At 39.6% G+C, this 23,290-nt stretch overlaps 2 protein-coding genes across 3 annotated transcripts in view; both read right to left on the reverse strand.

Moving 5' to 3' along the window:
* The window catches only part of LOC137235079 (IDLSRF-like peptide), a 354,667-nt gene that overhangs the window by 142,606 nt on the left and 188,771 nt on the right, over positions 1 to 23,290 (reverse strand). The window contains exon 3 of one of the 2 annotated variants that reach the window (XM_067758291.1): positions 15,633 to 15,656. The exons of the other annotated variant lie outside the window; for it this stretch is intronic. Within the exon in view, the coding sequence (XP_067614392.1) occupies positions 15,633 to 15,656 (24 nt within the window). The remainder of the gene's footprint in view (positions 1 to 15,632; positions 15,657 to 23,290) is intronic. 2 annotated transcript variants of the gene reach the window in all.
* On the reverse strand, positions 739 to 6,668 carry LOC137244610 (MIT domain-containing protein 1-like). Its single transcript, XM_067773887.1, has 2 exons — positions 6,416 to 6,668; positions 739 to 1,618 (listed from the first exon to the last, which is right to left on the reverse strand). The coding sequence occupies exons 1-2, from the start codon at positions 6,546 to 6,548 to the stop codon at positions 1,023 to 1,025; spliced, it is 729 nt and encodes a 242-aa protein (XP_067629988.1). The 5' UTR covers positions 6,549 to 6,668; the 3' UTR covers positions 739 to 1,022.

Below are 23,290 nucleotides of genomic sequence, written 5' to 3' on the forward strand. Positions count from 1 at the left end.
AAACAGGCGTCGGACCTTTATGCCAGGAATTGCCCAGTGAATCCAGTACTCAAGGAACAGTACCCAAAACTTGCGGAAGAGGAACGAACACTCCCCAGGGAAACGCGAGTAACTCTAGCTCAACTTCGATCTGGATACTGTAACAGGTTAAACTCTTACCTATCCAGAATCAACCCCGACATACAAAATGTATGCCCTGCTTGCTATGTATCCCCACATGACACCAACCATCTCTTTAATTGTAATATGGAACCAACGCCTCTAACACGCCTCCCATTATGGTCCACTCCTGTTGAAACAGCAAGTTTCCATGGACTTCCGTTCGAGGATATTGATGACAATTTGTGATCGGTCGCACCTATTGGATTGGGTGAAGCACTGCTACAACAACAACAGCCTTCGGGAAGTGTACTTATAGCTACAACAAAAACAACAACAACAACGAATAAATAATTCCGAAAACTTACAATATTCTCTACATTTCGTTGCTTATTTCACACATTTTTAGTAAAATTTCAAGGCTGACAAAGTTGGTAGAGGAGAATGCAGCACTCGATGAATCGACGATAAATGTCTAAATCCGTTTGGGAGAAACCAAAAAGTGACAGCAGATGCATATGATTCACGAAGCAGTAAAAGCGTAGACGGAAGCACGGGGCTGCAAAATTTCAAAGATCACGTGCAAATCCCACGATATCAGACTCGAAAAGTTGCCAATATATCTAAAGGTACAAGACATAAGGCTCACGAGAGAAATTGTATTTTTAGAAAATGTATTTTAATAAGTACATACATTATTCAAGGTTTTTTAAGGTAAGATTTGTAAGAACAAAAACATTTTGTTGAGAGGATGAATGCAAAATTCTTAACCAAAAATACTTCAGGTATGCTTATATATATTTAAAAAAGTTTAAGAAAATACCATGAACATGATGCAATCTCTAAATGAGGATCGTTAATACTTAAAGAGAAATATAAAATACAAATTTATATTTGGTATATAATAAAACTTAAATGAAATTCTAAGCCATGCAATTTTTTGCACGCCAAATATCCACATCAGTTTGCCGACACTTTCGAAAGTCATAATCGCATAATCCTAAGCTGTAGCGCGAGTTTCTAGCTTTAAAGAAATTCAGTCCACGACCAATTTTTATGATATAGCCATTGCTAAGTACGATTTTGCGGTCGTGTAGAGTATCTTCGAATTTTGTGCTAAACGTTACATTACGTCTGGACATGTCTGTCGTAATCTGTTCGAGTACCTCCCTTTGATTCTCAGAGCCTTTTTGATCAGTTTTGGTGACCAATCGAACATATTTAAGATGTCTGCAGTTTTTAACAAGTAATTCGAGAAAAGTTACAAGATTCTCGAAGTGATGTCTTTCGTGCAGGTACGGTTCTTCAATTAGGACCTCTTTTACGTCTGCATTTAGATATGCTCCAAAAAGTGATTGATAGCTGTTACCCACTGAATTTTCAACTATTGGAATGTTAGTTACCAACTCTCCCCGGGTCACATGCTTTTGTATGCGCTCCTTGATTTGCTCCGCGCGTTCTATATACTCTTTAATCCTTTCATAGAAAACCTTTTTCTTAGCCACGTCGCTTTCGCCAGGTACTCAGGTCAGGTCAGGTTGGGTGGTAGCTTCCCTGATGAGAGGAAGCTCACTTGGACAACATGACGGTCCGTTGTGATACCACATATAATAAACTAAACTAACGGTGACGTAGATATAACTACTTAGAGAATCGTTGGGTAGCAACGATAAAGTTCCGAATGATCCCGATCTCAACCTTGGATAGCTCCTCGGGAGATCCGAGTGAGTCACGACCAAAATACTTTCGCCTAGTTCTGGCAAAAGTTGGGCAGTCAAGCATAAAGTGATTTGGTGATTCCACCTCATCATCCTCCATACAGCTGCAGCAGGATGGAGTTTCCAATATATTGAGACGTACCGCATGGACACCCATGGGACAGTGCCCTGTCAAAACCCCAATGACCATTGATAGGTGAGCCTTAGTGAACCCAATTATTTCAGCAGACCTCCTGCCATCCACTTTCGGCCAGAAAGATCTTGATATCCTACAAGACGTAGTGTCCGCCCAACGTTTGCTGAGCTGACTCGAGGCCCAGCTATGGAAGAGCAATCCACAGGTGGCTAGCGGAATCCCGAAATCCCTACAGCCATCTTCATCCGGTTCAGTTGTACCGATTCGGGCTAAGAGATTCGCTTGACAGTTACCCGGAATATCACTATGGCCCGGGACCCAGATAATCTTAATTGTAAAATAATTCGATGCAATCGCAAGTGTGGTCAGGCACTCCCAGACCACCCTCGATCGCACTGTAGTTGAGCTCAAGGCCTTTATAGCCGCTTGGCTATCAGAGTAGATGTTAAATTCCCTAACCGTAGTAGCGCTGGATAGCATTTCATCCACCGCATCCTTAATCGCAGCAACTTCCGCTTGGAATACACTGCAGTGATCAGCCAACTTAAACTTGCGGCTTACATTTAGCTCTTGACAAAAGACCCCCCCGCCAACCTTTCCGTCCAACTTCGACCCATCCGTGAACAAGTTAACCGGTCCCATGCCCCAGATAATTCCTCTTCTCCACTCCTCCCTCGGGGGAATGACTGGGGTGAAGGTTGTATAGGGAGCGGCCACCGGCATGCAATAGTCCGTCCTGTCCGGGATAAAGTCGAAACTAGTAAGAAGGCTAGAGTGTCCGAAATCAGAAAGCATATAACCCATATCACGAAGCCTGACCAACGACCGGGCCGCGGCTGCCTTTCCCGCAATATCTACTGGATGTATATTCAGCATGACATTCAGTGCCAAGGTAGGTGTTGTTCTCATAGCGCCACTGATGCCGATAAGCGCCGTCCGTTGCACTGACACTAGCATTTTGGAGGTGCTCGCCGTGTCCAGTGCTTTCCACCAGACCAGCACCCCATATAGCAGAATCGGTTTGACAACCATCTCATAAAGCCAGTGTACTACTCCTGGCGAGAGCCCCCATCTCTTTCCGATAGCCCCCCTGCAGCAGTACAAGGCAACCGCGGCCTTCCTGGCCCTATCTTCCACATTGGGCCTCCAGGACAGCTTCTTGTCCAGAACAATTCCCAAATATTTAACCCTGTCAGTAAGTACCAACGGTACCCCTCCAATCGAAGGAGTTCTGAAGTCGGGTATCTTATATCTCCTTGTAAAAAGAACCAATTCTGTTTTTCCCGGGTTGACCGCCACTCCACATGATTCAGCCCACCTAGCCACAGTATCCAGGTATCCCTGCAGAACATCGCGCAGGGTGCCCAGAAATTTGCCCCTGACTAGGATAGCGAGGTCATCTGCATAGGCAACCACCCGACAGCCATTGGCTTCCAGCTCCACAAGAAGCTCGTTGACTACCACAACCCAGAGCAGAGGAGATAGGACACCTCCCTGTGGCGTGCCCCTGCACACCTTCCTCCTTATTATGGCTCCTCCCCACTCCGCTGCGACAATTCTGCCGCATAGAAGTTTGCTAATAAATTCAACCAGAGCCGCTTCGACTCCTAAACCCACCAGAGCTCTTTCGATTGCCCCCGGTAGAACATTGTTAAAAGCCCTCTCGATGTCTAGAAAGGCACCCAGAGCATACTCTTTATGTTCTGGAGACCCCTCTATTTGCTTTACAATCGAATGGAGAGCCGTTTCCGTCGATCTGCCTTTGCAGTACGCATGCTGTGAAGCCGACAGTAACCCTCCAGGTATCCTTTCTCGTAGGTACAGGTCAATCAGCCGCTCAAGCGTCTTAAGAAGAAACGACGAGAGACTGATTGGCCTGAAATCCTTAGGTGTTACATGAGAGCCCCTGCCGGCCTTCGGAATGATGACCCTAACCGTGTGCCACGACCTAGGGATATAGTTAAGCCTGAGGCAGTTAGTGTAGATGATGGCCAACCAGCGGCAGGAAATCCCTAAAGACCTTTGAAGTTGCGCAGGAATGATGCCATCCGGACCGGGTGACTTATAGGGCTTGAACGAATTTAAAGCCCAGGATATTTGACTTTCCCGTAGTGGGATGGCAGGCATTTCTGCATGGCCAGCAACCGCCGACCACGCAAGCGAAGATCCCTGCGCAACTGGGACATCGGGAAAATGATTGTCCAGTAAAAGTCTCAGGGACTCCTCGCTACTCATCGACCAGTCCCCACCATCATCTCTCAGATACCCCCGAGGGGCGGGATTCCTAGAGAGTATTTTTCTAAGCCTCGCGGATTCATTGCAGCCCTCCACATTTTCGCAGAAGCTTCGCCATGAATCCCGCTTGGCTAACCTTATTTCATATTTATAAATCCCCAGACTCACCTTATAAAGCTCCCAGTCCGAGGGTAGTCTACTCCTCCTGGCTCTATTAAAGAGCCGCCTACTGGACGCTCTTAGGTCGTCAAGGGAATCAGACCACCAGGGCGGCTTGCCCTTCCCCCTGTAAGTTTTCAGTGGGCAGGACTGTTGAAAGGCGCTATTGCCTGCCAAGGTGAAGTTTTCCACCAGATCGTCTATTTCAGATTCGGACAGGTCCGAACCAGCGATAGGCGCCTCAGGCAATAGCTCTCCCAACTTCCTACAATACAAGTCCCAGTTGGTACTTTTAGGGTTCCTAAAAGATATTTTACCGGGACGTTCTTCATTCACCGAGAACTGAATATATCGGTGATCAGAGAAAGAGTGCTCGTTGAGAACCCTCCATCCAGATATCCGATCTTCCAGTTCTCTGCTAACCAGGGTGAGGTCCAAGACCTCCTCCCTTACCGCAGTAATAAAAGTCGGGTCATTCCCCCTATTACATATACAAAGTCCCTCATCTACAATAAAAGTAAATAAAGACTCACCTCTGGTGTTCGTATCCGAGCTCCCCCATATGCTATGGTGTGCATTAGCATCGGCACCTATGATTACGCCAACACCTGTCCGCCTTGCTTCAGCGGTGATTTCGCCCAGTATCACAGGCGGTGGTCCCGTTACGTCCCCATGGGGCATATACGCTGAGACCACCCACAATTCGCTACTGCCTCGCTCGAGGCAGACCGTGGTTACGTCAGCATTGCTGAAATTAGAGAGAATAAAAGCTTTAAATTCCTTTTTAATAAGCACACAGGATCTAGGCCTACCTGCCTCCCCATGCACCAAGGTGTTGAATTTTCCCGTCCTTAATCCAGAAATTTTTCCGCCGTTACTACTCAGCCACGGCTCCTGGACAAGGACAATATCCACTCCGCCTTTCTCAAGACAGAGCAACAAGTTTGCGGAAGCCGCCTTAGAATACTGAAGCTTGATTTGACGGATTTCCATCAACACCACTCTTCTTCTTCTGCACCCCATCCTTGGCGGCTTCGCCCTCGGAGACTAGGAGATCCTCCTCCTCCCCCAACAGACGACTTACACTGATGACGGATCCCGCCATCGATGATTCGCCCTCGGAGGCCAGGAGCTCCTCCTCGGCCCTATCAGCCAGACGACTAGCACTGATGACAGATCCCGCTATTGACGGGACGTCAACAGTGCTTTCGCTGTCCAAATTAGCGGAGTCAGCATCCACAACCATGGGTACTGGCTCCCCTGCGGACGCCTCCACCTCCCGAACAGTCTCTGTGGGAGAGGAACCATCCCCCCTGGAATCGGCGTGGTAGATTTTAAGAACCACACGCTCGAGGCCATAGGAGATAACCCCCCTCGTGTCAGAGAGAGGACCGGTGGACTCTGCGTTTAGCAGAATCAGCACTTGCCGACGTGGCCCAACAGCCTCCTCTACTCTGAGGACCCTCCAGTTATGCGTCGGAAGGTTCGGGTTGCAGTAACGCATTAGTTCGAGTATTTTCTCCGGCTGAGATGGCCCGGCAGGCAACCACACCCGAGCCCTCGGTCGAAGGGGGAGATCCCTCCGTTCCACGGCCTCGAGTCTGGCCCCCCTCCAGACCTCCCCTACCAAAGAAATTATTTTCTTAAAGATACAGGCCGACCGCTCGTCAGCACAAGTAATCAGTCTAAAACCATGATACCACCCCGAGTATTCGAAGCATGGCCGCGTACCTGGGCTCTCCATAACAGCGGTCATATAGGCCGCTGATATGGCGCTGGCGACCCACGGCCACTCCTCTCGGGAGATGGCACCATCCTCCCTACTCCTATCCAGGACCCCGAAGGTGATGGAGCCTGCACGTTTAGCGATTTCGCTAAACGAAATTGCGTCCCCACCTCCTCGGGCCCTTTTTGTCGTTGAGGCATTCCGCTCATCCGACCTTTGCCGCTTCATAGCCCCCAAACCCTGCTGCTCACCCGCATCGTTCGACACCGGTGTGTGGTCGTCGCAAGCTACGACGCTCCTGGCCCACTCCAGCGTCCGGGAATGCTTCTCAGACATCGCCAGGTAGTAGATCCATAAGAATGTGTATACCGTCTTGGTAAAGATTTTGGGCCTCTAATATACGCCCAGCTTGATCACATTGTACAGCTCGCATTAATATATCCTTGGCATTCATTCTGTCTAAAGACATCTTCATGAATTTCTATAAGCACGGCTTGTGATTAAATTCAGTTTTATCTTTGTTTTTCGTACTCGTTAATTCATAAAGCGTTTGATGGTTTTTTTTTTTTCAAGCGTAGTGTTAGACTTAACGTAAACAATAAACAAAGAATCAACCCTGTGAATTCACAGTACGCACGTTCCAATGAAGCGTGATCCAGATGCGGATAGAAATTTAGCATGCAAATGCAACAACAAATTGATCCATATGGCATTGTGAATCAAACTAATAGCCTTCAAAAAACGCGGTTACTCTATAAATAATGTATGGAATACTCCTTTGGGAGTATAGGACTGCTCCAAATCTAATCCGTATTCATACAAAAATGTGCTCCAATTAACATTGCGATGTCCTAGGAGAGGAGTAGGTGATCCCACTCTCGCTTTGTTTGTGAGTATTCCATAGAGTACATACGTGAGAGTACTTTCCAAAGTACTTTCACTGTAGTACTCCATGGCGCACCCACAGAGGATCATATGCCAAAGTACTAAAGAGGAATTGTGTCGGAAAGAATTATCGAAGCGAAATTAATTTAAAATGAAAGTAAATGAAAAGGGGCAATACAACTTTTATATTTTAAACTACGAATATTCTTATGTTATTTAGCATTTGCGTGAATAAAGAAACTGATATAATACGCATACGCAAACGTGAATAAAGAAACTAATATAATATGTATACATAAAACCAATACGCTGTTGCATTTTATCAGAGTTGCCAAAGTAAAATTTTATTATTAGTTAGTTGCATGCAATATTTTACTTTTGGCAACTCTGTTCGATCGTCATCGTGTCGTGATCACTCTCGTTAAAAAACGAGCAATGATCGGCTGATGGTGGTCTGCAAACGCATTGCAAAGGAGTATTGTTAAAGTACTCCAACATAAAGAAAATTGAACACGTAATCCAACAATTTTTGCAGGGTAGCGTTTTCTTTTCCGGCTTAAGCGGCAGTTACTCACTAACGTACGCACCAAAAACGTGTCAGCTGACACGACCTATCATATGAGTGTGCAAGGGAAACGAAAACTCACCCACGTGCAACTCCCGTACGTACGTAGCCCGGAACGTAAAAATCAAAACAATTTTGAATTTTTCCGTAAGAACGTGTCAGCTGATCGCTCTCTCACTAGACAGAGTTGCCTAGTAAACTTTTGTGCGCTAATTTTTGACCGTTTGCAGTTTTATGCAAAAACACCTAATTCAAGTTTGAAAAATTGTGAAAATAATTATGTAAAAGTGCAGATTATAAATATGTAATCTATTTGTATTTATTTAATATTAATTCCAGCCTTTTACAACATCAAAAATTAAATTGGAAAATGTTGATGTTTCCATAAGCATGCATGCAAACTGGTCAATGGCAACAGTGCTTATCTGTAAACAATACACGCAAAAATATGTTATGTACATGTACACAGACGCATACATTGATTCCTACGGGCTTGAGGGTTCGGTCAAACGTGTTTCGTACGACAAACGTCCGTACGTACGGCACACGTCGGTGGGTAATTGCCGCTTAAAGTGCTTAGCTTTTTGTACGTCGCGCGAGGGTTGTTGTTCTATTCTAAAAACCAGGCAACGCCTTTACGGGTTACACTTTTACCCTGTATAAAATGGCGGTGTGGCAGTGCAACTCTGTGAAACTCTCAATTCGCTCTTAAGTTCCACATATACTCTGTTAATAGCTGTGTTTTTTTTTTATGTCTATATACGTTTACGCTTAAACTTTACATGGACTGCTAAGCGACAAACTTTAAATGCACCTCTGAAATTGCTACGCATAAAATTAGTACTACTAAATTTTAATACGCATTATACTCAGATGTAACTGAAATATGTGTCCATGTTTAACCCTCTGCACTAATTCCATGTATTCTATGCGCGTTCACTATCTATCACAACTGATTCAGCTATATGTTATACACAGAAATACAACAGAGGGCTGTGTCTCCGCTTTTCGGTACACCCTGTAGCTGTAGCTACCCTGAAAAAATCTTTGGATCATATGGTCCACTGGAGTACTTACCATTATACTCCACTGTAATGCAGCAACTCATGTTTCTATACGAACATATTGTAAGCCGATCATTGCTCGTTTTAACGATTGTAATCACTACACGATGTTTATTGGACTGTGGGTACTCCACGGATTCCTCTGATGTAATGCGGACCTGGAGTATATGGTCCAGTCCTAGGACATCGCAATGTTAATTGGACCATATTTTTTGTATGAATTGTGGTTAATTTTGGAGCACTCGCTTGGTCCATAGCGAGTACTCCATACATGCATGCATGGAGTACTCGCGATTTTTGCAGGGTAGTTGTTTAACCACTACCGCTAAATGGGTCTTCTAAGCATTATCAACGCGAGGATAGGCGTTTTTTTCACGCGTAAACGAAACGTGTACGCGTGTAAAAAAAAACACGGCTAATATGAGTGAATATGGTGAGTTGAAATGTTCTTTGTATGCACTATAAATGTTGAAAATTTTCTGGGGTAGGAGTAACTCTATTAAGGCGTTACCATTTACTTAGGCAACAATTTATTTCAGAAAAGAAAACGCTATAAGTGTAATATCTTCTGCATAGACGTCAAAATTCCAAAGTGATTGGATCACCTGATTTGTAATTGACTAACGTTGTCTCATTCTGTATCTCTTTCTATCACCCGCTGAAGATAGGCGGCTCTATGCGCTGCCATATTGAACACCCTGTCAAAACGCTAAAAAGTAGCCATATTGAACATCTTGTCATGCAGTTGATAGATAAGTGCCGTCTTCCAGTGAGTTTTACAGATACGGCTCACGCTCAATTCTCACAATGCTTTGGATCATTGAGAGACTTGAGAAGCAGATGTCGTGAAATTTTCGCACATGTGTGTTTTTTTCAGGCATGCTTAACCAACGAAACGATATCATTTCGTTACGATAATCAACGTTAATAAACGAAACGAAGTCATTTCGTTTCGTTTATTAACGTTAAGATCGTCAAATTAACGAAATGATTTCGTTTCGTTTTCTGCCATATCAAAACGAGCTCAATTCGTTTATGTTAATTATTAATTTCAAACTATGCTGGCAAAGCTGATTGATGGCGGAGTCATTAAAGGTGAAAGCATTAGCCAAGCTTATTGCAACTTTTCTCATGAATTTTGACAGTACAAACATTTCTCAGAGTATTTTTGACATTACCACCAACGAATTACACAAACAAATTACATAGAGTTTGTGTGTGTATGTGCGCTCGTTGTTGACACCTTACGGCTTCACCATGGCTATAGCATTGCCAGCACAATTCAAACATAAAGTATCACGTTTTTGTTAACGTTTTTAACGTTAACGAAAGCTTTTCGTTTCGGTTAAAAACGAGATACAATTTATCTTGATAATTTCTTTATCGATAATATTTCGAAGTGTTTCAACGGAAACGGTGGAAATTTTTTGATAAACGATTAGCTTAACGTTAAGGTGCATCCCTGGTTTTTCTACACTCGTATACGTTTCGTTTGCGCGTGAAAAAAACGCCTATCCTCGCTTAGATAATGCTTAGGAGACCTATCTAGCGGAAGTGGTTAAACAACTAGCACAGCGTGTACCGAAAAGCGGATACACAACCCTCTGTTGTGTTTCTGTGTATAACATATAGCCGAATCAGTTGTGATAAATAGTGGACGCGCATAGAATATATAGAATTAGTGCAGAGGGTGAAATATGGACACATATTTCACTTACATCTGAGTATAATGCGAATTGAAATTTCGTGGTACTAATTTTAAACGTAGCAATTTCAGAGGTGTATTTAAAGTTTGTCGCTTAGCAGTCCATATAAAGTTTAAGCGTAAACGTATATAGACGTGAAAAAAACACAGCTATTATCTACATAGCGAGGAGGAAATATTTTGTTTAACATCGTAATAAGATACTGAAAATGGCAGTTGCTGCTATTATGATCCTTACCAAACCAATCTAGCAGACAACTGCTTGATGTAGCTGTGCCTCCAAGCTATATAAGGGGAAATCTCTGTAAACCCTATGATAAGATCTCACCATATACAATAGTGCCGTATGGTCCAGAGGCATAAAGTAGAGGATTTTCTTCAAAGGGTGTTGCTTGGTGAACCACGTTAATAAAACCGCATTTTCGGAGACCTTGAAAGAAGGACACTTCTGAGGGATACACACCTTGGCCATGATGTCCCACGTGTGGTATGTCCTCATATTACACAAGCCATCTATGCAATTATAATCAGGAACCAATCCCTTTAACAACAACTTCGTTGTAACTGCTAGATCCAACTCTGCTCTAACAGTTGGCTTCCTTGGATTACCCTTATATTACTTTGAGGAAAATTTTTTGAGCGAACGAGACTATTGAGTGATACACTGAGTTTTTACAACAAGGTACGATGGTTAGATTAAAAAAACTGTAATATCGAAACTCGGACTTCTTACTAAAGGAAAATGTGCCTTTGGTATCTCAATTGGACAATTCAAACTCCACCATCTAACATACCTTAACGGTAGTAGACGAATTATTCATTTGAATGCACCTGGAAGATCACTCTTAGTGTGAGATCATTTTGGAAGTAAAGGAAATCATAAACCGTTCTCAAACGGTAACCAAAAATACAATAAAACTGATTCTATTCATTTAATATAAACGTATTATTTGGCATTTGAAAAAAGCAAACGTACCATTTGTGTTTGTTTCCTTTGCTTTGGTATTTCGACAAAGTTTTGAGAGTGATTTTAAAATTTTTTTAAAAATCAAAAATGGTTTTACCTCCTTATAGTTTTATTATGGAATCAACAGCTGTTGCTATTGCACCGAGTGCTGCCAGATGAATACAATTTCACAACGCCAGTTGCTCTGATAAGGTAGAGGCCCATCTAGGTGGAGTGTCGAGTCTTAGTAATTAAAAGCCCGAAATAGTCCGACTTGAAATACATGACCTCAAGAAGTCCGGTCGAAACCTTATTTGCATATGGATATCTAAAACCTTTCCCGAAATAAATAGGCTATTTCCTTAAGACTCAAGTTCCGGAGCGTATTGGGTGTAGTTCCGACAGAAGACTTCAACATCGATGAGACTCACCAAAATCTGCAGGAGGTGTCTTTATTGTTATAACAAAAGCAACGTTAGACTCCCGGTATTCTTTGTAACTTTGGCATCGCGGTATTCGTTATAAGCATTATTTGGTAATTTTCGTGTAGGCCCTCTTGCATATTTCTATACTAGGTACATCGCATGATATTCCATCAGTGTTGCACGAGGGTTGAGTATAATATATATGTATGACATGTTATCCTAAGCTTACCATCTATATACTAAAACGATAACTATGTCACCCCCTACTGCCTGCGTTTTACAGAACCGTATTGTGGCGAATATTAGTGACACTAATAGCGTTTTATTTCCGGAAATAAATTGTTGCCTAAGTAAATGGTAAAGCCTTAATAGTGTTACTCCTACCCCAGAAAATTGTCAACATTTATAGTGCATACAAAGAACATTTCATCTCACCAATGTGAATGATAACAAAGTGTGATATCTTCTGCATAGACGTCAAAATTCCAAAGTGATTGGATCACCTGATTTGTAATTGACTATCGCTGTCTCATTCTGTGTCTCTTTCTATCACCCGCTGAAGATAGGCGCCGCCATATTGAACATCCTGTCAGACAGTTGACATATAATATATCACACTTAGTTAACATTCACAATTCATCTCACTATATTCACGCATATCAGAAATCACACAAGAAGATTGCGCATTACACATGTAAACAATAGATAATCTCTTTTTTATGGGCAATTCTTACGTCATTTTCCTTTAGCTCTTATTTTCTTCTCTCTTTCTTTCATTCGCTCAAACACTCAACTGTGACGTAGTTGCGCAGAACGAAGCAATTTTGAACTCGTGAATGCGCAATCTGGTAGGTAATCTGTGCACTCATATGAACAGAGTATATGTGGAACTCAAGAGCGAATTGAGAGTTTCACAGAGTTGCACTGCCACACCGCCATGTTATACAGGGTAAAAGTGTAACGCTTTTGCGTTGCGAGCAGGCAAAAATTTTCACAAAAGAACGAAATACACCGTAAAGGCGTTGCCTGTTTTTTAGATTAGAACAACAATCCTTGCGCGGCGTACAAAAAGCGTAACACTATAGCCAGACGAGAAAACGTTATAAGTGATACTCACATCACTAGTCTGATGCTAAGTAAATGAAGCCACAACAACAATAAAGCATTTCACTCGCATCTACATAAACGAATCAATCATTATGCCTACAGATATGTACGTACACGCAGCGGAGAAGAGACGCACAAACACATGCATATATCTTGTCTCAGATGCTCCCAAAAGTAGGCATTTATAATTGAGGAAGTGTCACTCACATATATACGCGCATATGAGTAGCCATACACATGCATCTGTAGTTATAATTTTATAGCAGTAACTAAGTAATTCTGGAAGCGCCTAGAAGTATGCGAACGAGAAATCACAGAGTATAAAAGGCAGCAACAGTATAGGCACGACAATCAGTCTGATTTAAGCAAGCTATTAGTTGCGAAGTATGAGTGTTAATTGTGAAGTACTTAAATAAAGTTCTGTAACCTTACTAGGATCGTACAAAGTCTTCCAACTTTTTAAAAGTTATCGCCGCTTGTCGTTATATTTCGATGGCCTTGAGCAACGCTTACCCATGGTGGTACCATACAAGTGACTATCGGAAATCAGCAGATTTTTACATTTTTTAACTGAATGGACATTTTAACTTTAAACAAAATACATGGAATTTGTGTGTTTGATTGTGCTTGCCTATACTTTCATTGACAGCAAACATTCGGTTATCTGTCATTAGCTGTATTTTTTTCCTCATCTATATACGTTTACGCTTAAAATTTATATGGACTGCTAAGCGACAAACTTTAAATACACCTCTGAAATTGCTACGCATAAAATTAGTATAAATTTCAATGCGCATTACACTCAGATGTAACTGAAATATGTGTCTATGTTTCACCCTCTGCACTAATTTTATGTATTCTATGCGCGTCCACTATTTATCACAACTGATTCAGCTATATGTTATACACAGATGCCGTCTTTCAGTGAGTTTTACAGCTCCGGCTCACGCGCAATTCTCACGGGAATGCTCTGGAGACTTGAGAAGCAGATGTCGTGAAATTTTCGAACACGTGAAATGTTATAGGCAGATGTCGCCGCTGTTTTTTATTTAACTCATACGGTGAGAGGCTAAGCAGCGACATCTATTTTTGAAAAAGTAGGTATATTAAAGGCCGCGTTGCCAACCTAAAAAGAAGTAATTAACAAATTATCTGTCTCACAAATTGAAGCAGACTTCTATCTGGATTTATCTGGCTCAAATCGTTGTTGTTGCATTTACATGCAAAATTATTTATCTGGCTCAGGATTTTGCCACCGGATGATAGCTAGAAATACAACAGCCCTGCAAAAATTGTTGGATTACGTGTTCCATTTTCTTCATGTTGGAGTACTCTAACATTACTCCTTTGCAATGCGTTTGCGGACCACCATCAGCCGATCATTGCTAGTTTTTTAACGACAGTGATCACGACACGATGACGATCGAACAGAGTTGTCAAAAGTAAAATATTGCATGCAAATAACTAATAATAAAATTTTACTTTGGCAACTCTGATAAAATGCAACAGCGCACTGGTTTTATGTATACATATTATAATAGATTCTTTACAAGCCAACCTAATAAAACCGCACTGCGATTTTTTAGCGCACGCAAACAACCGGCGTTTTTTGCTCTAACCCAAATAAGCATGTGTGCAAACCATTGTAAATTTTAACAAGTAGCGCAACTAACAGCTGATCGGTGAAAATTCGCACATTCACACGCACAGTTCTCGACGCAGTTTCAAACAAAAACTTTAGATTATTTAACTCAAATTTTAAAGTGAGATAATCCTTACGAATTTATGTATATAGAATATATAAGGCGTTTTTATTGTTATTAAAACGATAGTTTTATTTATATTAAAGCTTTATAATTTTTTTTTTTAACTTTGAAAAAATTCCGAACACCATTCCTTCATTATATGACATTCGACTGCCTAGTCCACTGCCTTCCACTCTATTCGCAACAAAACCTCTATTTAAGCTGCCAAACTATATAGTAAACAATGGTGCAAACGTCAAATCTAAATGTCACGCAGAACAAAAATTGGAAATCGAGTTAGGTTTTCACGCAGCAAATTCAATTTGGGTTGCTCTCATACAAGTTGTATGTGCATCAGACATTTTTGACAGAAAATGACTTGCGTGCGTTTATATTAGGTTGGCTTGTTATTCACGTATGCGTATGCGTATTATATTAGTTTTTTTTATTCACGCAAATGCTAAATAACATAAGAATATTCGTATTATAAAATATAAAAGTTGTATTGCCCCTCCTCATTTACTTTCATTTTAAATTAAATTCACTTCGATAATTCTTTCCGACACAATTCCTCTTTAGTACTTTGGCATATGATCCTCTGTGGGTGCTCCATGGAGTACTACAGTGAAAGTACTTTGGAAAGTACTCTCACGTATGTACTCTATGGATTACTCACAAACAAAGCGAGAGTGGGATCACTTACTCCTCTCCTAGGACATCGCAATGTTAATTGGAGCACATTTTTTGTATGAATACAGATTAGATTTGGTGCAGTCTTATACTCCCAAAGGAGTAGTCCTTACATTATTTATAGAGTACTCGGGTTTTTTGAAGGGAGAGAGTTGTGTCTCCCCTTTTCGATACACCCTGTGCTAGTTGTTTAACCACAGCCGCTAGATGGGTCTCCTAAGCATTATCTAAGCGAGGATAGGCGTTTATTTTTTCACGCGCAAACGAAACGTATACGCGTGTAAAAAAACACGGCTAATATAATACTACATTACAAGCTAACTTAAACGTCAATCATTAAGTATTGCATACTTACAGGCGCTGTTAGCTCAATATACTTTAATAATTAAATACTAAAAGGTACATAACTGCGTATTTGATTGCTTACCTGAAAGTAGGAAAGGAGGTATAACTAAAATGAGTAAAGAAGAAATAATTATATTTAGTTTTTTTTTTTGTAATTTAGACAAATGTAAGTTAGTGTGCATATTTGTATAAAACTAAAATAAATATTGATGTATTTTAGTATATAATATAAAGTATGTAGATAAATATAGTATACCTACATAAGTAGAAGCCTGCTAAAAATTCATACATGTAAGTCCAAGCGATGTACAGAAAAGTTTTAAAAATGTTGTAGAAATTTCATTTTAAACTGTATAAGAGTTTTTTAAACGGCTTTATTTAGTATTGAACAAATTATCAAGCTCTAGGCCAGACAAAGTATATGAAATTAATTCACCGAATGATTTTTATACAAAACATATATTTTTCATTTATTTTTACTTTCGATATTTAGACTTTAATCTGAAGTCATCTTCAGGACTGAAAAACAAGAATTGCATTAAAACCAAAATTATAAAAACTTGTCAAGTACACACTTACATTCTTGAATGTATCTGTTCGACTAATTTTACAATTTGAGAAATATACATAAGTACAAAAATAGTATGTAAACAATTAAAAACCTTAATTGTAAACAAAATATTACACAAACAATTATTCATTGACTTCTGATGACTAAAACAAACTGACAAAATTTTCTCATCACGTACCACTGTGCGTTAGTTTTCTATAAGCAGAGGCGCACTTATCTATATCTGCTTTAAAATTGATCTCTCGGAGTATTAATAATATTGTTACGAATATTAGCAAAACTAAGGGGTGCTGCCATCTCTAAGCCGATGCTAAGCAGCGCCTTGAATGCACATCCATAGATCAATCATTACGTATCTACATAAACGAATCAATCATTATGTCTACACATATGTAGGTACACGCACCTGAGAGCAACGCACAAGCACATGCAGATATCTTATCTGAAATGCTCCTAAAGGTATGCAATTGTGATTGTGGAAGTGTCGCTCACGCATACAAGCGCATGGGGTATGAGAGAAGCTATAAAAATTATACATCTGTAGTTGTAGCTGAGAAATTTATAACTAACTAAGTAAATTCTGGAAGCGCCTAGAAGATGCCACGAGGAAATCACAGAGTATAAAAGCATCAGCGGTAGAGGCGCAATGAGTAGTTTTCAGTTAAGCACGCTATCTGTCGGGCAACAGATCTGTTTCATTTAAGCTATCAGTCACTTTGGTTATTAAGCAAGCTAGTTGCAAAGTATAAGTGTTATTGTGAAGTACTTTAATAAAGGCCATTTTTCCATTATTCAATATTGGAGTTATTTATTCAACAGTTTAGTGATTCGAACTTAGCAGAAGATTGCAAATAAGAGGATTTGCAGTAAATTCGTTACAATATGTAGCATCTCTAAGGTATATCTCTTGTTATACCCTCTCTCTTGCTGCAGTATTGCTACATTTCCCAAATCAGAAGAATGACCGGTGGCTCTGCAATGTTGTGTTAAAGCCGTTCTGCAGTCACTAGGGTGGTCGCTATTTTTTACGCTTTATTTGACTCTGTGTAGGACAGTTTACGAATTTTATAAATGCAATTTAAGTAACTTCAGAGCCCGATGACAATGCAATAATAAATATTTCAAGAAATCGTATTTTTGGTCGGATTTGGCTCAAATTGGGAAAACATATTACATGCAGAAATATAAAGTGACACATGAAAACAATCCACGCCAGGTGGCGCAAGGATAGAGATATTCAAAGAAACGTATTTGTTGTACAATTTGGCTCATATTTGGAACAAAAATTACATACAGTCCGGTAGAAGTGACAACAAAATACTTTGGAACACACATAAGTTCAAATTTTGTAGTGATAGCAGGTGCAAAGAACCCGGGTTGCAGGAGGGACCGATCCTACGCTCGCCAGGCTAATGCTCTAGCTTCAAGGAGTGGGCAATTACCATAGGTCCTAGAAAGCTTCTAGTATTTGCCAAGAAAACCGAGATGTTTTATGATATAAGTCCTGTTTTTTGATACGTCGCTGAGAAATCTTAAGCTAAACTCTTTCAATTTATATGAGGCCACACGTTCCGGGCAGTTAAACGTAACCTAACCCGCTATTCTTTCTTGTCCCAATCTTTTTTGTTGGTATATCTCTCACTCTCTTGATTAACTTAGTTTTCCTACTCACTTTTTTCTCTCCATCTATTTGCCTCAAGCAAAACTAGGGGTTTTAACATAGTTCGGTCTGCCTCCCCGAAAAAAAATTTACTTTGGGTTGTCAAGGCAATCAGCCCTATCACGAAATCCATCGTAGACTGTTTTTTCGGGAAAGTTACGAAATTGCTATCATGCAATTCGACCGTGTTTCCGAACGTCTCCGAAAGTAATAAGTAAATTCAAAATTCGTACAGTGGCATCACTGAATTCACTCGGAACGTAAACTTTTGACGTTTATTTGAAATTTTCTACGACAAGTTCTTGCCAACGGAGAAAATTTACGAAACGCGAAAAATATTTAAAACAAACAGCCCAATAACGCAATCCATCGTAACGATGTTAGGAATTCGAATGTTACGAATCCCGAGAAAACAGTATACGATGGATTGCGTGATTGGGCTGAATATCTTACTTTTACAATATTTCAAGAAAATTTCTTAATGAATAAGAATTTTTCGAATGTATGCATCCGTCACATTATTTCAAGAAAAGGGTAATCTAAATACTAATACTAAGGTATTCTAAATACTAAGCCAGTAAAGACGTTGCTCCGACCGAAATTTGATTTACCAAAATAATCTTATGAGAATTTCAAGACATTTCATAGTTTGCTCTGCCTCTTCTCCCTCCATCCTCTCCTCCGGCATCTCTCCCTTTCCTTCTTTGTCCCCACTTCTGCCCTTACTTCCTTTTCCTCACTCTATCCTTATGAACGAGATATGTTCATCCTTTCGCTCTTGCCGAAGCTTAAATATTTTGTTTCCAAATATAAATACCACTTTTTCGAATAGGTCGGACCATGAATTCACCTACCGAAAAAAATGTATTCTACCTATGTAATAATCTAGCGAAAAAATGTCCATGTAGTTGGTTTCAAGCATTTTCCAAAAAAAAATAATTCCTCCCGCAAAAAAAGTATTCTATTGCATGATCAATTGATTTTTTGATGATTTTGAAGTCCACAATAAGACGTTGATATAACCCTTTACAGAGTATAGAAAAACAGTAAATGGCTTTGACTAAAAATTAGCATAGCCATTCAACGAAATTTGTAAGTTTCATAATTTCGCTTTCATTAATATTTTATCAAATCTTATGTCGGCATATTTCAACAAAGTTCATGTGCTTACAAGGCGAATTCATTACAGGTGGTGTTATCCCATTAGCTGATTGCTTCTTCTTCATAATTTTCCATACAAAGCCTTGTACAACAAAATGTCTGTTAATCGAAATCTATGAAAATTTTCTTTTGACTTGACATCAAGGCGTATTCAGTAGAGGTGGTGTTATCCCAACAGCTGATTGCTTCTTCTTGATAATTTTCCATACAAAGCCTTGTACAACAATATGTCAGTTAATCGAAATCAATGAAAATTTTCTTTTGACTTGACATTCTTCTGCACGGCGAATTGGTTGAATTCGCTTTGCCACCACCTGGTATGGATTCGCATTGCTTGACATTCATCTGCACGGCGAACTGATTGAATTCGCTTTGCCACCACCTGGTATAGATTCGCCTTGATGTGCTTAACAGACAAAAGCCGCCATCAAGGCGAATCCATACCAGGTGGTGGCAAAGCGAATTCAACCAATTCGCCGTGCAGAAGAATGTCAAGTCAAAAGAAAATTTTCATTGATTTCGATTAAATGACATATTGTTGTACAAGGTTTTGTATGGAAAATTATCAAGAAGAAGCAATCTGCTGTTGTACTGTTGTACTGAATTCGCCTTGGCCGCCATAAACCGAAAATGGAAGCGTAAAGAATAGAAAAATAGGCAAAAATAAAATGAATAGCTCGTGAACTTTATACTCAAAATAAATAAAAACCCAACTGAACTGAACTGCAACATAGTTGTTGTATGCTCTTATTGCTTGCAATGCTATTCATACCCATATTGTAGTTTAAAGTAGAAGATGGCTGCATTGGCATAATGAATTTGTACATATATGTACATAAATTGTAAACAAAAATTCTTAAGGTAAGTGATAGCAAAAATGTTAAAAAAAGTAATATTATGCAATCGGTTTTGATGTTGTATTGTTATGCCTTATGGTGCTCCGCTTGAGCACTTGAGCTAATATGAAATAGTTTGCGTGTTATTTGATTGTGCACAAGCTTGTCAGTCATGTAACTCGTGCCACATCTGGGGATGTGAATGGCTACGTGCTTAGAAAAGATGAATTTCAACTAGGGGCTGAAACTGTTATTCCTTTTATAATATAATTCCTTGCAAAATTATTAATTTTGGACGTTAAATATAGTTGGATCAAAATAAAAATTATTTTCGGACTTTTATTTTTTGAGTCCGATAGAACCAGTTAAACTCGGACTTTTAAAAATAAAAGTCCGGAAATAAAAGTTAAATCCGGACTTTTATTTTTTAAGGCCCAAATAAAAGTCTCGCTTGATAACTAAGAAACGGCTGATCCGAATTAAAACAAGTAAGGACGGGACTGTCTTCTGCTGTGCCGAAGACTTCATAACTTTCATGAATGGGGCTGAATAATAATCTTATCCCGTTCGCAATCTCCAAATAATCGGATGTATAAGATAAGAAATATATAGTGAACAGAGGCACATACCTAAACGATTTTTAAGATAAATATAAGATAAAAAATGGCAAAAAACCCCCTTATCTGAACGCTCGGTTGTATGACATATATATTATATATAGCTCTGATCGAAATGTTTTTTACAGGAAATCTTCTATGATATATTAGAATATATATCACAAAGTTTCACGTTTTTATATTGGAAACTAAGGGAGAACTAGCCAAAAATCTTTCTATCTGAACGATCAGTTGTATGGGACATGTATATACTATATACATATAGCTACGATCAAGGTGATTTTTTGATTAGAATATATATCACCGAGTTTATAATTTCCAAATTGCGGCAGGAATGACCAAAATCGTCTTATCTGAACGATCGGTTGTACCTACCGGATCCGACAAATGTCTAATATAATACAAAAATACATCCTTGTCCCAAATTTCATTGAGATATCTCAAAATCTGAGGGACTAGTTTGCCTTCAAAGAGACTGACGGACGGACAGACGGACATGGCTATATCAACTCAGTTCGTCGCCCTGATCAATTCGGTATACTTAATGGTGAGTCTATCTTCTGTATTTCTCAACGTAACAAACATCGGACCAAAGTTAATATACCATTTCATGTTCATGAAAGGTACACAAATTCTTTATTTCGGATGAGCCGTTTCTTAGTTAACAAGCGGGACTTTTATTTGGGCCTTAAAAAATAAAAGTCCGGATTTAACTTTTATTTCCGGACTTTTATTTTTACTTTTATATGTGGACTTTTATGGAAAAAATTCGAAAAATAAAAAGGATGCATGGTTCGACATGATATTGCTATAGGGATACCTGGGAACTCAAACATTTTCGCCTAGGACAATTTTTTGGCCAGGACTTTTTCGACTCCGAAAAAAAAGAATAATTGTTTTTCGTCCCTGATTTTAACACATTTTTATACAATGAATTGAGTAATAGGTATAAAATGTACGGATTTTTTAGTTTTGAAATTTGAGCGCCTGAAAATATGCAACAAATTCAGTATGAAATAATCCTGTTGCATTTTTGTTTATCAAAGCTTTGATGGTTAGGAATTTTCATATCGTCAAGTCTAGTAATTTTAAAAATCATTTCAAGTAAATCAGAGTTGTTGTTTGCTGCTTTCACCACGAGTTGAGCCACAAAATATGTTCAAAAAGATTTTTTGACATAAAAAAGCTCAGCCTAAAAGAAAGCGCCATCATATTAACTGCATACTTTACGCAATGGTGGATGTATGGCTTTCCTAAAGGGGTTCTCTTGGCGGTAATGTAAGTTTATTTCATAATCGCTTTCAACATACTGGTCAGCATGTCATCGCCATAGTATCTTTGATCCAATAAGAAAATGTTTACGAACTTCACAGGCCTCTAATATAATGCGCAAAGCCTACGATATTAGACTCACACTGTGGCTCATATCTCTGAAAAGAGCAGAATTAAGGCTCACATGGGCATAATAACAGAACACTGCCTTTGGCCGTCACATGCTTATAAGTTAGGCCTTGTCAGTAACAGCAAATGTAGACAAAGCCAACTGCAGGAAGAAACGGTTGAGCACGTTCTTTGTTCGTGTCATGCGCTCACCAGGTCAAGGCTCCAGTTATAAGGGGCGGCAGAGTTGCCAGAACTCTAGGCAGTAACTAAGCTAGGTATTAACATACTTCTGGTATTTGCCAATAAGACGGAGTTTTTCTATAACATAAGATCTGGGAACTGATTAGGGGTTTTCCGTATGGTGTTCAAACAAACTCTGATAACAGTATGGACACAATGAGTATATGTAAGGTCTTCATTGACAGAGTTATTCTATAGCGGAATTATTCTATAACGTAAGTCCTAGGAACTGATTAGGGTTCTTCCGTATGGTCTTTAAACAAACTCTGATAACACTATGGACACAATCAGTATATGTTAGGTCTTTATAGACAGGCCAATGCATCCTTACATAACCTTGTTCGAAATCTAGATATAAGAATATTGATCACAATTATATGCAGAAACTTAGCCCAAGACTAGATATGTCGCCACGGAAATGGAAGTTAATCTGCCTTGCAGTTGCCATTTGGGGTCGGCATAGATCATATAGGTGCTGTACCGAAAATTTGTAGGAGAAATAAAAAGGACGCAAGTTCGAAGAAAACATTCGCCTTAATCTCCTCGAATGTACATTTCTATATTTCCCATTATTTGTAATCCGATCAATTTATGCTATATCCTCAAAAAAAGGTTGGTTGATAACAGAAGTTTGGGTATTTCTCATTCAATATAGGTCATATATATAAAATATAACATATAAGATATATGATTTAAGATATAAGATATAAAATATAATATATAGGATATAAGATATACAACAAAAGATATTAGATATGATATATTATATGTAAGATATAAGTAATAAGATATAGGATATAAGATATAAGATAAAACGTATCAAAAAATAAATATGCGAATACTTCGAATTAGGTCAGAAGAGACACTTGGCGAGCAATCACTGGGCAGTGTCGTCAATAACACGGTCTGTGGAAGTAGCAGATGGGATACGATCAGCGATTCAATGAAAAGTTTGTTATCGCCAGAGCCTCACCAGCTAAGGAAATTCGCCACGGCTAGGCGGGGTTGGCAATTGGCTCGGAGAAGCTATAAATTGATTTGCTCTTAGTCACATACGGTTCCTGCTTTTCGGAACCTGACCTTAATTAAGGCACCAATCGAGATCGTCTTGCGCCGCCAGTATTCCATAAGTCAGTGGATACCTCTTGCCGTCTGTGTGCCCAAAATCTAAATACGTGTGACGTACATATTAACTTTTTATCCATTTGCATAACCTTATCTAGCCGAAGAAGCTTTTGGTTATTTATTATCTGAGCTGTGTTCATATCTTCC

The sequence above is a fragment of the Eurosta solidaginis genome, chromosome 1 (assembly GCF_040869045.1).
Source record: "Eurosta solidaginis isolate ZX-2024a chromosome 1, ASM4086904v1, whole genome shotgun sequence".
Lineage (NCBI taxonomy): Eukaryota > Metazoa > Arthropoda > Insecta > Diptera > Tephritidae > Eurosta > Eurosta solidaginis.

What these genes read in the sequence shown, in the direction of transcription:
- LOC137244610 (XM_067773887.1), bottom strand. Translation starts at nt 6,548, where the DNA reads ATGAAGATGTCTTTAGACAGAATGAATGCCAAGGATATATTAATGCGA. An exon ending in CATTCTTATGGATCTACTAC is followed by an intron (nt 1,619 to 6,415) that starts CTGGCGATGTCT and finishes TGACCTGAGTAC; the next exon opens with CTGGCGAAAGCGACGTGGCT.